Raw genomic sequence first — 14,321 nt, 5'->3', positions numbered from 1 at the left:
TGCCACAAACTCCTCCAGACTGAGGCAAACAGTGGACTGTTACTCCCATATTGACACGTTCCTTCACAGATTATCGGAGGTGATTAAAGACAAGCTCGCAGCGCGGGAGCTGCCCATGGACCTCGACTCCCTCATAGCTTTGACCATCTGGATTGATGGGCGGCTACAGGAAACAGAGAATGTCTGTTTCCTGTCGCCCTCGCTCTTCTTCGAATTCCACCTGCCACTCGAGGAATCCCGGAAATCGCCAAAGTCTACATTTCTGAGAGAATCTGGTGTCAAAGAATCTGGTGCCTCGGAAATCACAGAGGGCTGTCGACCTGCCTGCTCCGGAGCCCATGCAATTGAGCAGGGCTAGATAGCAATGCAAATAGTCTGGGTAGCCATTTGATTAGATGTTCAGGAGTCTTATGGCTTGGGGGTAGAAGCTGTTTAGAAGCATCTTGGACCTAGACTTGGCACTCCGGTACCGCTTGCCGTGCGGTAGCAGAGGGAAGAGTCTATGACTGGGGTGGCTGGAGTCTTTAACAATTTTTAGGGCCTTCCTCTGACACCGCCTGGTATACGGGCCCCGGATGGCAGGAAGCTTGTCCCCGGTGATGTATTGGGCCGTACGTACTACCCTCTGTAGTGCTTTGCGGTCGGAGGCCGAGCAATTGCCATACCAGGCAGTAATGCAACCCGTCAGAATGCTCTCGATGGTGCAGCTGTAAAACCGTTTGAGGATCTAAGGATCCATGCCAAATCTTTTCAGTCTCCTGAGGGGGAATAGGTTTTGTCGTGCGGTAATCATTTAGGCAGGTTACCTTCGCTTCTTTGGGCACAGGGACAATGGTGGTCTGCTTGAAACATGTAGGTATTACAGACTCGGTCAGGGACAGGTTGAAAAGTCAGTGAAGGCACCTGCCAGTTGGACCGCGCATGCTTTGAGTACACGTCCTGGTAATCTGTCTGGCCCCGCGGCTTTGTGAATGTTGACTTGTTTAAAGGTCTTGCTCACAACGGCTACCGAGAGCGTTATCACACAGTCGTCCAGAACAGCTGGTGCTCTTGTGCATGCTTCAGTGTTGCTTGCCTTGAAGCGAGCTTAAAAGTATTTTAGCTCGCCTGGAAGGCTCACGTCACTGGGAAGCTCGCGTCTGGGTTTCCCTTTGTAGTCCGTAATAGTTTTCTAGCCCTGCCACATCCGCCGAGCATCAGAGCCTGTGTAGTAGGAGTCAATCTTAATCCTGTATTGATGCTTTGCTTAGTTTGATGGTACGTCTGAGGGCATAGCGGGATTTCTTATAAGCGTAGTGTCCCGCTCCTTGAAAGCGGCAGCTATAGCCTTTAGCTCAAAGCGGATGTTGCCTTTAATCCATGGCTTCTGGTTGGGATATGTACATACAGTCACTGGGGGGATGACGTCGTCGATGCACTTATTGATGAAGCCGATTCTGAGGTGGTATACTCCTCAATGCTATTGGATGAATCCCGGGACAATGTGTGCTAGTCCTGTAGCATAGCATCCGCGTCATCTGACCACTTCCATATTGAGCGAGTCACTGATACTTCCTGCTTTAGTTTTTACTTGTAAGCAGGAATCAGGAGGATAGAATTATGATCAGATTTGGTCAAATGGAGGGCAGGGGAGAGCTTTGTATGCATCTCTGTGTGTGGAGTAAAGGTGGTCTAGAGTTTTTTTCTCCTCTGGTTGCACATGTGACATGCTGGTAGAAATTATGTAAAAGGAATTTGAAGTTTGCCTGCATTAAAGTCCCCGGCCACTAGGAGCGCCGCTTCTGGATGAGCATTTTCTTGTTTGCTTATGGCCTTATACAGCTGGTTGAGTGCGGCCTTAGTGCCAGCATCGGTTTGTGGTGGTAAATAGATGGCTATGAATAATATAGATGAGAACTCTCTTGGTAGATAGTGTGGTCTACAGCTTATCATAAGGAACTCTACCTCAGGCGAGCAATACCTTGAGACTAATCTAATATTAGAAATCACGCACCAGCTGTTGACAAATAGACACACACCCCCACCCCTCATCTTACCAGATGTAGCTTTCCTGTCCTGCTGGTGCATGGAAAATCCCGCCAGCTCTATATTCGTTGTTCAGCCGCGACTCAGTGAAACATAAGATATTACAGTTTTTAATGTCCCGTTGGTAGGATAATCTTGATCGTAGGCCATCGATTTAATTTTCCAATGATTGCACATTGGCCAATAAAACGGATGGCAGTGGGAGTTTACTCGCTCGCCTACAAATGTTTAGAAGGCTGCCTGACCTCTGCCCCCTTTTTTTCCGTCTTTTCTTCACGCAAATGACAGAGATTTGGGCCTATTCCTGAGAAAGCAATATATCCTTTGCGTCGGACTCGTAAGACTCGTTAAAGGAAAAAGCTTCTTCAGGTTCGAGGTGAGTAATCCAGAAGTTCTTCTCGTCATAAGAAACGGAAGCAGCAACATTATGTACAAAATAAGTAAACAATGCAAAAAAACGAATAAAATAGGACAGTTGGTTAGGATATATATATATATATATATCCTAACCAACTGTCCTATTTTATTCGTGATATAATTACATTTTGCAACCCCACTCCCCCCATTTACCCAAGATGAATGGTTTTGACCTCTAAAGTTTTGCTTCACTACATGCTCCACTGCTTTTATTGGTGCAGCTAGAAACCACAAGTGTGTATCCTTTAATGAAATAGCACACCGTGAAAAGAAAATTCAAGTAACATTTATTGTGCTGTTGTTACATGTCATTTGCGGCATGCATCATGAGCAAAGTCGTTGTAGCCTATAATTTCACTTCCCCTGTGAGAACTATGAGCACAGGACTTGGCTTTATTGTACCGCAGCCAAATAGCCTGCCAGCCTACCAAAACTTGCACAGTGTCCATTACAGTGTAGAAGAACTAGTCTCTAGCCCAAACCGTTCAATATTTACCCATATTATCAGAGCTTCATCTTATTCTTTCTATTTCTATGGCGGATTTGAGTCCGCAATTTATGGAAGATGCCAAAACATTGAAGATAACAATCAATGGGGAAGTCAAAGATACTGGTTTCCGCTATCCATCTATGGCTAAGTTTTCCCCCAAATGCTTATGACAAATCCAGCTCCAGAACCAGCCATAGCCTAGACAGCTGGCTAATCTTTTGAATACGGTGTAGTAAAAAAAGAAATCCAGCAACAACAGATAGTATTAAATAGCAAGATAAGGTTAGCATGCTAGCTAGCTACACCTACTGCTGTCAATGCCCCTTTTTGTTGTTTCTCCACTCAACCTGGAAATCACTGCTATGTAATTCTTCAGAGGTGGAACCAAAACAATCATTTCCACTCTAGGACAGGAATTATGTTGAAATAGGGGTCGGCCTTGCCCTCTGGGCCCCAGCCCTTTTTAATGGTTGCAATGACTTTCAGTTCAGTTTCCTACGGACAATATGTTTATTGCACACTATAGGCAATACGTTTCCTATGGACAACATGTTTTCTATGGAGAATAAAGCAATGATCTTCTCTATCAACACCAGGCCAGGTGATGGGCATAACCAGGGTTAACATCAGGAAGTCCACGAACATCCTGTTTGTCATCCCCAAGCTAGACGTCTCTGACGCATACATTTTCTTCGGGGAAGCTAAGGCAAGTGACACTATTTTAACCATTGTGTGGTGTTTCTGTTTCTGTTATTCACCCAATGTTTACCCAATGTTATTGGGTTTTTAAAACAAAACAGACATAACAATTTACGTAAAAATACTTAATACTTAGATGTTTTCTCTGCTAGATCACATTTATAAATAAAAGCACAATTCGTTTTTTGTTGTTGATCAAATTTGATTTTTGTAAACAAATCTATCATAATCAGGACATGGGTGGAATAAATGTTTATCTTGAACAAATATAAATGAAACAAGGTTTTTATCACTATTGATGTTTATTGCTTTGAACTGAACAATTTGGAAGGACATATTTTACATACAGTATGGTATGGAAATTACAAATGTGCCCCATTGAACACATATTAAGGCCGGACTACACACACAGTTTTACTGTGTGATGCAAATGTATTTTGTTGCACTTAATGCATGTGTTATGTGTCTTCCTGTCCTTGATGCTACTGGCTGCAATCTAGAACACCAGCAGCCATATCACCCTGCATACCACTGCTGGCTTGCTTCTGAAGCTAAGCAGGGTTGATCCTGGTCAGTCCCTGGATGGGAGACCAGGTGGTGTTGGAGTGCCAGTAGGAGGCACTCTTTCCTCTGGTCTAAAAAATATCCCAATTCCCCAGTGTAGGGTGTTGTCTTTTGGATGGGATATTAAACGGGTGTCCTGACACTCTGAGGTCAATAAAGATCCCATGGCACTTATTGTAAGAGTAGGGGTGTTAACCCCGGTGTCCTGGCTAAATTCCCAATCTGGCCATTCAAATAAATGCAAACACTTAGTTCAGGAATTGTACTAACATCTCACTCACATATATAGTTACAGCAGGCCAAGGTAGGAGAGTCAGACACACACACACATGCAACAACATCACTCACACTTACTTCTGGTATTGGAGTTGTTGGTTCGGGCAGATGGGGCACCAGCATCCTCTTCACGATGGCTGCAGAAGCTGTGGTCCTTGGGATATGTTGGCAACTCTGGATTTGAGGTCTTACCCAGCTCCTCAAGAAAGAGCTGTCTCCTCTGGAGCTTCCTTCTGTTCCAATCTGGGTTCAATGCCATTCAGATGATGTCCAAGATTTGAAGAACATCACAAGTGCCCAGTTAACTTCCTCTTGAGGAGCTCCTGTCCCAGCTTGTGTGAAGTACATTTTTTTATTGCATGTGATGTTGTGGCCACGGAGTCCCTGTGTCACGTCCAGGACAACCTGCATCCCTTGATTATTCTCAGGGGCTCCTCCATCTGGCTTCCCCGTATACACTTGCAAGTTCCACGCATAGATGAAGCAGCATCACAGGCAGCCCAGATCTTGATTTCATATTTTGCGGGTTTAGACGGTATGTACTGCCTGAAGGGGCAGCGGCCCTTATAGATTTCATATTTTGCAGGTTTAGACGGTATGTACTGCCTGAAGGAGCAGCGGCCCCTAAATTATTTCATATTTTGCGGGTTTAGACGGTATGTACTGCCTGAAGGAGCAGCGGCCCCTAAATGATTTCATATTTTGCGGGTTTAGACGGTATGTACTGCCTGAAGGAGCAGCGGCCCCTAAATTATTTCATATTTTGCGGGTTTAGACGGTATGTACTGTCTGAAGGAGCAGCGGCCCCTAAATGGCATAAGCTGCTCATCAACGTTGGGCCCTGGGTTGTAAAACAGGGGAAGGCTGTCCACCCACTTGTCCCACACTGACCTGATTGCAGCTAGCTTGCCTCCGAGCTGGTTGTAAAACAGGGGAAGGCTGTCCACCCACTTGTCCCACACTGACCTGATTGCAGCTAGCTTGCCGCCGAGCTGGTCTGGTGTCTCGGTTATCAAAGTGGATAATCCTGAAAATAATGTGGAAAATAAGTTTTCCAGAGACATTGCAGCATGGAAAGGTTCTCTGCCAGTTTCTGCATCCCATAGGGATTCTGTGGATTCCACATTGGATCTGAAAACACCAGCAAGGATAAGAACCCCAAAGTATCCATGTAAATGAGTTTGGTCAATTTCCTTCCATCTCTCTACAAAAATGTGCCTTCCCTCCAAATTAGTGCAGTCCAGAATGATTTTCTGGATGGTGTCTGGGATGAACAGTTCAAAAGAAGACTTTATGTCCTGCACATGCGTAACCGCCATCTGCGTCAGGCCTAGTTTTATCCCTAGTTTTATCACATTGACAGCCATGCGAGGTGGCTCATTCCTTGGGCAAGAAGACCATTCAATTACACAATTTTGTTGAAGGGTGGTCCTGGGGCTGTCTGCTGATGGGCTGGTCCTGGGGCTGGCTGAGGGTCTATCTTCTCCTCTTCTTCCAACTCACTGTCAGACTCCGAATTGACAGAGACATGATCCTCATATTTGGAAAACACTAGCCACACATGCAAAGCTATTTATTTGTTGTGTCCCAATTTGTACCGGCTGGGGTAGAGTGAGGGAAAATACAGAATTTTTCACAATGTATCGAAATAATGTATTGTAATAACATTGTGCAGGATCCCACAAGAGATTGTGCTTCTACACCTGCATTGCTTGCTGTTTGGGGTTTTAGGCTGGGTTTCTGTACAGCACTTTGAGATATCAGCTGATGTAAGAAGGGCTTTATAAATACATTTGATTTGATTTGTGTAGTTTCACACACTACAAAGGGTAAAGAGTGCGAGAAAAGTTGGAGACAGGCCGACGGGCAGGGAGACAGACAGACAGGTTCTTGGTGCTATGTTGAAACAGCAAGCCCAGGGAGGAGGAAGACAAGAGTGAAGTCACAGAGGAAACCTTTTTGTTTAATTTTTATTTGTTTTTTCCCCTACACACCCACCTTTCCACACTTTTATTACACTTGGATAACCACATATGTAATATAAATGTGTAGGGGGGTGTGCACTCAATGAAAATGTGATCTTTTACATGTTCGTCACAGAAAATGAGCCAAGGCCAATGAGTCTCAGGTTAAAAAAAACATTTTTAATTTAGTAAACATTGAAAATGTAACCACACAAGGTTTAAGTAGTAATCAGAAACGCGAGGAGAATCATTTATCCATTGCATCTTGGTTGGATCTGAAAAAGTGTGGCTTCTCATTTCAGATCGGACGTGATTACTTTCAAATAGTTTACAAATACCTTATAAAATTGCTATAAATACCATAAGCAATTTATTTACATTTACATTTACATTTAAGTCATTTAGCAGACGCTCTTATCCAGAGCGACTTACAAATTGGTGCATTCATATTTATTAAAGTATTTATGTTAAGTTCTTTATGAATTAGAGATATTCTTGCAATTCTGTTTTCTGAGAGTGGATTTCCTTTTCTTCCAGATTGAGGAGTTGTCCCAACAAGCTCAGCTGGCAGCAGCAGAGAAGTTCAAGGTCCAGGGAGAAAACAGAACGTCCATCATCCAGGAGAACACACAGAAGCCCACAGTATACAAGAGAGCAAAGAGGAAGAGGTGAAGGGTCGAACTTAGCGTGGCCCCGTATCTGTTTGTGCTGTTCTGTCAGATCTTGAACCAGGCTTGTTCCAACCTACATCCTCTGGCGTTTACTTCACTTTTATCATAAAACATTGTTTATGACGTCAGCAGTTTTTACTTCCTCATTATGCTCTAACAGTTAAAGCAGTTCCTGATTCACTACCAATGTGTTCCATCATGCTTTGCAGGTTGATGAGACTGCCGTGAAGGACATTGAACTGGTGATGTCACAAGCCAATGTGTCTCGACTGAAGGCTATACGAGCGCTCAAAAACAACAATGACATCATCAGTGCCATCATGGTAAGAATATTTAATTGGTTGTCAATCTGTTGTAAATGTAAGATCATGTGTAATTTACGTGTTTCTTTGATTTCTATGTTGTAAGGTGATTACAGGCACATCTGGACATTACAGTTCTAGATTCTATTCTGTTCTATTCAATGTTGGAATCTCATTAGATGCAAAAACCTTTTGAATTCTTCTTTGCAGGAGCTGACCATGTAAACACCAAACAACCATGAGGATCAGGTCCAGTCCAACCTTTTAATAGACGTTGTCTAAATTAATTTCAAGGCTAGAAATAAAGTTGTTGAATAAGGAGATGGAATATTTTGTTTCTGTTTAGTGTTTACACTGTGTATTTATGTTTCCCATTTATTGGTAATCAAATACAAAAATCACATGTATTTTTTAAATATTGTTTACACACGTAACACCTGTTCATACACACCTGCGTTATACAGGTGAAATAGTTGAAATGATGTTACAGATCGTGTGTGTGTGTTGCCACGGTAACGGCGTTCAACCTAGGCTTCAGGTAAAGCGCGTGCAAGAAACTTCCCCCGGCATGAGAGAATGATCCAGAAAGGTCTCCAGACGGTGATAGTGAAACCAGCGAATACGAGAGATACGTCATTGCGCACGAGAACGAGGAAACATTGTGCCCTGTCATATTTAGCTACCGATTGAACTCAATATCCAACAGCACATTGTGACGAATACTGCCTTTCTGGAGCGGAAAGAACTAGATAGCAAGAGATGTAAGTGTGGGATGGAGGGTCGGATGAGAGAGCTAGCGTCCAACGCGATGGCCTCCCTTGCAAATGCAGGGTAGCTTGCTAGCAATTTAGCCATTGCTAGCTTCAAGTTTTGTTACTCATAGCTTAGCTATGTTAGCTAGCCAACGTTACTTGTCTGGAATGCTCCGACATGTATGTATAGCAACTCTGCAATAAAAGTACATTTTGTCCACGGGTCATAAACTGCAACTCTATAGCTTTAGCTAACCGTAGTTAGCTAACGTTAGGCCTACATGCTGCCTCCATGCACATGGGGTACGATTAGTGGGAATGAATGGAGCGCTTGTCAGTTCACACTAGTCGAATTGTCAGCTCTACACTCCAGGAAAAGTCTCATATGAGCCGTAATGAGATATTATCAATAATACAAGGCTGGGCTTTAGTTCTCCAAAACGGTTACATGAGCAGATAGTCCTTTATTCACGTGGGCTAGCTATTTCCTTGCAAATAGACTAGCCTAGCAAACGTTACTGGCTTGCAAATTGGAGTGACATTCTATGTGACCTGTCAGCTAGCTAGCGCATGAATTAATATATGGAAGAGTGTTGGATCTGGTTAGCCAAGAATAACCATTAGGAAATGCCAGCAAAACCACTGAAATAAGGGCAGAGACCAGTGACAATTAGCCACCTGACCAAGTATAACCTTGGATAAGGTTGAATGGGTGGAGGAGCTAGACTAGCTTGGCCACCTGATGATGAATGTTCCTGATGTATAGTATTGAATGTAACCAAACAATATTATCTTAGTTAGCTAGTCAATGCTTAAAGCAAACGTGCATGCTTTTTCTGTTTCACCTGATGATGCATGCAACAGACCTGGAGACTGCTTTCTAAACAGCAAATTATTCAGTTTTGCATCCAAAATGAAATGTTTTTATCCCTTCATTGTTTTCCATCCCTATTTCCTAATGATGGGGTTGCAATTTCCCAAATATTTATGTTTGGATTTTATGAACAGAACCTAGAAGACATTGGCCGTTGCTTTGTATTGGACTAATAAGTCTTCTCTCTTCTCTATTGTCCAATAGGCAGCCAGCAACAGCAAAGTGGTTTGACAGAAGGGACTCTGTGTTCATTGAGTTCCTGGTAGAAGACAGCAAAGATCTTCAAGTAAAGTTTGAAAAATCAAAACTTGATTTTCGGTAAGCTGCTTCACCATGACCCGGGACACACTGCAGTTTAATTGACACTGATGTTAGGGTAAATTGTGAGCTGTCCATAAATTACGCCTATTGCACTTGCAGAAGCAGTTTCCCGGACACAGATTTAACCTAATCCTGCCTGGACTAAAAAGCATATGTATTTTCCTTTTAGTCCAGGAATAAGATGAATTTTATCGGCCCTTACTGTCTGAATGAGCAAACCGTTCATCTACAGTGCCTTCAGAAAGTATTCACAACCCTTGACATTGACTATCCCTTTGAGCATGATGAAGTTATTAATTACACTTTGATAGTGTATCAATACACCCAGTCACTACAAAGATACAGGCGACCCTGCCTATCTCCGTTGCTGGAGAGGAAGGAAACTGCCCTAACCCATGAAGCCAATGGTGACTTTAAAACAGTCAGACTTTAATGGCTGTGATAAGAGAGAACTGAGGATGGATCAACAACATTGTAGTTACTCCACAATACTAACCTAATTGACAGAGTGACAAGAAGGAAGCCTGTACAGAATACAAAAAAAATCCAAAACATGCATCCTGTTTGCAACAAGGCACCAAAAGTAATACTGCAAAAATGTGGCAAATCAAATCACCTTTTGACCTGAATACAAAGTGTTATGTTTGGGGCAAATACAACACATTTACTGAGTACCACTCTCCATATTTTCAATCATAGTGTTGGCTGCAGTATGTTATGGGTATGCTTGTAATCGTTAAGGACTTGGGAGTTTTTCAGGATATAAATTAAACTGAATGGAGCTAAACAAAAGCAAAAACGTAGTGGAAAACCTGGTTCAGTCTGCTTTCTATCAGACACTGGACAATAACCTAAATCACAAGGCTAAATCTACACTGGACTTGCTTACCAAGAAGGCAGTAAATGTTCCTGGCTGAGTTACAGTTTTGACTTAAACCTACTTGAAAATCTGGCAAGACCTGAAAATGGTTGTCTAGCAATGATCAACAACCAATTTCACAGAGCTTACATTTTTTTTGAAAAGAATAATGGGAAAATGTTTGACAATCCAGGTGTGGAAAGCTCTTAGATATTTACCCAGAAAGACATAGCTGTAATTGCTACCGAAGGTACTTCTACAAAGTTTTGACTCAGGGGTGTGAATAGTTCTGTAAATGAGATTTCTGTATTTAATTATCAATACATTTGTTTTCACTTTGTCATTATGGGGTATTTTGTGTAGATGGATGAAAAACAATAATATAAATATATATTTAATCCATTTTTAATTCAGACTGTAACGCAACAAAATGTGAAATAAATCAAGGGGTATGAATACTTTCTGAAGTCACTGTATTTGACTCTGTTCTGTCTTTTCAGTTGTGTTGGCGGGATTGAAAACCTCAAACACCAAAATGAATTGGACCTATTTGACTCAATTGACCCCAATGTAAGTATTATTATTACATTTTTTCATTTAGCTGCTGAATCACCAACTGCAATGACCTGGATGTTAAATAGGATGAAAAAGATGATCCCTCATACAAAATTACTTGTAATATATTATGAGCATCTCTCTTCTTCTCCTTGTAGGAGTCCAAGCACAAACGTACAGACAGGTCTGTGTTGTGTTGTCTAAAGAAAGCAAAGGCAGGTATTGCATGGCCACGGTTAACGAAGGACAAGGCAAAGGTCAGAAATGTTTTGGTACAATATTCTACATTCCCTCTTCTGTTTTGTATTTCTGGGCTCTTCTTCAGAAAGTGTCTCAGAGTAGGAGTGCTCATCTAGGATTACATCCCTCATGTTCATGTATCTTATTCATCAAAAAGGTCAAACTGATCAGCAGTCCTACTCTGAGACTAAGATCACATAAGAGGGGCATTTTGTCTTAAATGTTGGTTAAAATGTTGATTTGGGATGTCTTTTTTGTTTTCCACAGTTTCAATGGCTGGGTGTCGACTTCAACAACTGGAAAGACTGGGAAGATGATTCTGATGAGGATCTGTCCAGTTTTGACAAGTTTTCAGAGGCAAGCAAAGCAAGCATGTCATGTTGCACAAAGTGTGTATTGTTTTTAAATGTTCAATCATTGTAGTTTTTTTTTTTTTAAATGTCCAAACAGTGATTGTTGTCTCTTATTTTCAGATGATGAACACGATGGGAGGAGAAGACGGTATGCCAGATCTGGGCATGGGTGGTATGGAAGGTCTAAAAGAGGTTTGTGTTTCTACTTATTTATTTTTTATCTCCAAATTAACCTTACAGCAAATATCAAAGGAATTGCAAACATGTAACGTTACTGTATACGATGATGTAAGGAAAAGGATATCTACTTGCTTTTATGTTTTGCCGTTTCGAGTAAATTTGACACTAATCGTCAATTTCTTTTATTTACAGCACGACAGTGATGATGAAAGTAAGTTTTGATAACATTTTAGCACATGACCAAAGAATGTAGGAAGCAGACCTTCTTGAGCATTTTCATAGTACATTTCATTTTAAGTTTCTTAAAAATCCTCATACCATCCACACATGAGCGATGTTGTGGAATTGGTAGAATAACTTTTTACCTTAAGTCTTCTAACTTTTCAGAGATGCCAGACTTGGAGTAATGGGAGCATAAAGGAAGTTTTGTAACCGATGACAACAAGGAAGTAAAGCCTCCAAAGGTCGGTTGAAGAGAAAGATTAGAGATGAGTTATTGGTAGTCATATTTGAAAGGAGGAAACATCACCAGTTTTCCAAACACATCACAGGAAACTCACTGACGAAAGACTGTTTGTCGTACCATGACACCAGAGCATTCTTCAGCCACTGTCCTAGTGTGGTGCTGTTCTAATTCTGCATGGAAAATTCAGTTGTTTCCATGATGTGTTGTTGTGGGGTTTAGTTATATCGTCCTTTAACTTAACCAAGGGCCACATTGTGGAACATTCAGATTGAAATACGTAATGTAGATCAAACACGCCTCTGACATGTAGAATTAAGGAATCATGTCGGTTCTATTCATGCTATTTCTATCTGCAACGTTTGACAATGTTTGCCTGCTGAATGTGGCCCTGCTCTGATGGGATAATATCTTAGTTACACCCCACCTCTCCCTTTTTTATTTAATATTGTCTGAGGTTACGTATTGAATTTAGACATATTTGTGAATTTTAAATGAGGGGGAAAAACAGGTTTCAAAACATCTGCCTATTTTCAATAAAGTAGTTTCTTTTCTTTTTTTAAATAAAAATGTCCCATTTTATTGTTCATACTGTTCATTTTGTTTCAGTTTGATTTAGATTTTTGTTAATGTATCTATACGTTTAACTCAAAGCAAATATTTTCCCAGTGTACATTAACGTGCAAATATTACAGGTAATAGTTCATTCATTGATTTTAAATATTGAGATATTTAAATGATTATGCATGTTAAACATATTTTACAGTATAACATAAGTTGTAAGTTATAATGAATGATACAACCTTTCCTTGCAATCGCATTTTGCGAGGATGTTTTTTTCTTTAGTATATATCAGTGTAAATACAGAACATTTTCAAAGGATATACCGGTAGTTTATTTCAATGCAGTGGTCCTTGGACATTTTGTATCAAACAAAAGTGTAGGAGCAGATAACAAAAATAAACATAACAAAAATATAACTTGTCAATAAGTTACCTAATTTAATTTGCAAGTGTTAAAGAAAATGCACTATGTTTCGGAACCCTTTTTTTTTTTTTTGCAGATCAGGTTAAATAAATTTCAGTTTTAAATGCAGTGGGAATTTTTGTTTACGTATTTCTAATAAACTGTCTGAGACTAAGTTGATGTTTGGAGGTTGTCCGGTTTAATACAGTGTCTCTTGCTACTTAAAGTGAGAATAACATGTCTCATATAGAGGGTATGAACAAAGATAATTTGTTATTTCAGCAGTTGTCACTTAAATGCATATACATCCTCTGGCCACCTGGTAGTGCTTATGGTCTACCATGGCTACAAACCCAGATATAGGCTATTGAGAGAATCTATTCAGATTAGGAACCATCATATCAATATAATGTGCTGCCAGTCTAGGATACCTTACCTTTTGGACAGTCCCACTTGAAGTTTTAATTTTTCTCAATAAAATGATTTGCTGTTGGGTCAATATAGGAGCATGCTAAATATCACAACTGTGTGCCATTCGGAGAGACTAATGAGACTTTAGTAAACACTAACACACACTGAGGTCTTAATGTTGGTAATATTCTCCTTATCGAAGATGTATGCACAAACCATTAATTCCAAGTCCATTTTTATTTACATAAATTCAATCCCTGTTGGAGTTAATATCAAATTTATATTGAGGTTAGATTTTACAATTGGCTTAGAAATAATGTATATTCGGTTCAAGGGGATTGGAGCCAATTGAGTTTATATTATTGAACTTAGTACCCTAAATGAATGCGCTGTAATATTGTATGTCATTGAGACCAGTAGTGACAATGCCCATCATTTACCAACAGAAATATGAGCATCTTAATAAAAGATATTTGTGTGAAATTGAAAACACCTGTCATCTGCCTGGTAATAATGAACATCAAAACTGTTTTTTCCTACAGTTCAATCTAGAAGAAAACAGACCGACAGAATAATCTGAATTTTAGGATGTTTTTTTTTTACATATAAAGTAATCAATCCAGGGTTCTCTGATTATGAAAGTATGTTTATAATATGTTCTTGATAGGATCCAAGCATATTGTTATATTGTATCACGTCTTTCCCCATACCTTTCATAACCAAATGGCCAAAGAGGAGACATTGTATAGATTTGAAATTATATTGTCTATCCATCCTGTTTCAACAATCATGGTCAATTAAAAAATAACATTTTACACTGTACATCACAAAGCTTTTCAATGGAATACAAACATAATTATTTTAATTTCAAAATGTTCAACATAAGTCATAAACTAAAATAAGGAAGGAAATCTATTCTATCTACCGCTGGAGGAATCA

General features: G+C 40.4%; 1 protein-coding gene and 1 pseudogene across 1 annotated transcript; both read left to right on the top strand.

The window, feature by feature from the left end:
* The first annotated feature begins 3,536 nt into the window (after nt 1-3,536).
* On the top strand, nt 3,537-7,844 carry LOC129861422 (nascent polypeptide-associated complex subunit alpha-like; annotated as a pseudogene).
* A 158-nt stretch (nt 7,845-8,002) lies between these two features.
* Nucleotides 8,003-13,146, top strand: LOC129860512 (prostaglandin E synthase 3-like). Its single transcript, XM_055930950.1, has 8 exons — nt 8,003-8,169; nt 9,239-9,352; nt 10,715-10,784; nt 10,928-11,026; nt 11,277-11,366; nt 11,483-11,554; nt 11,735-11,753; nt 11,930-13,146. Coding segments are annotated over exons 1-8 (486 nt in total). The 5' UTR covers nt 8,003-8,167; the 3' UTR covers nt 11,950-13,146.
* The last annotated feature ends 1,175 nt before the right edge of the window (nt 13,147-14,321 follow it).

The sequence above is a fragment of the Salvelinus fontinalis genome, chromosome 8 (assembly GCF_029448725.1).
Source record: "Salvelinus fontinalis isolate EN_2023a chromosome 8, ASM2944872v1, whole genome shotgun sequence".
Taxonomy (NCBI): Eukaryota; Metazoa; Chordata; class Actinopteri; order Salmoniformes; family Salmonidae; genus Salvelinus; species Salvelinus fontinalis.
Note: the sequence above shows the minus strand (reverse complement) of the source record. Positions and strands in the feature narration are given on the sequence as shown.

What these genes read in the sequence shown, in the direction of transcription:
- LOC129860512 (XM_055930950.1), top strand. An exon ending in AAATCAAAACTTGATTTTCG is followed by an intron (nt 9,353 to 10,714) that starts GTAAGCTGCTTC and finishes CTGTCTTTTCAG; the next exon opens with TTGTGTTGGCGGGATTGAAA. An exon ending in GTTTTGACAAGTTTTCAGAG is followed by an intron (nt 11,367 to 11,482) that starts GCAAGCAAAGCA and finishes TCTTATTTTCAG; the next exon opens with ATGATGAACACGATGGGAGG.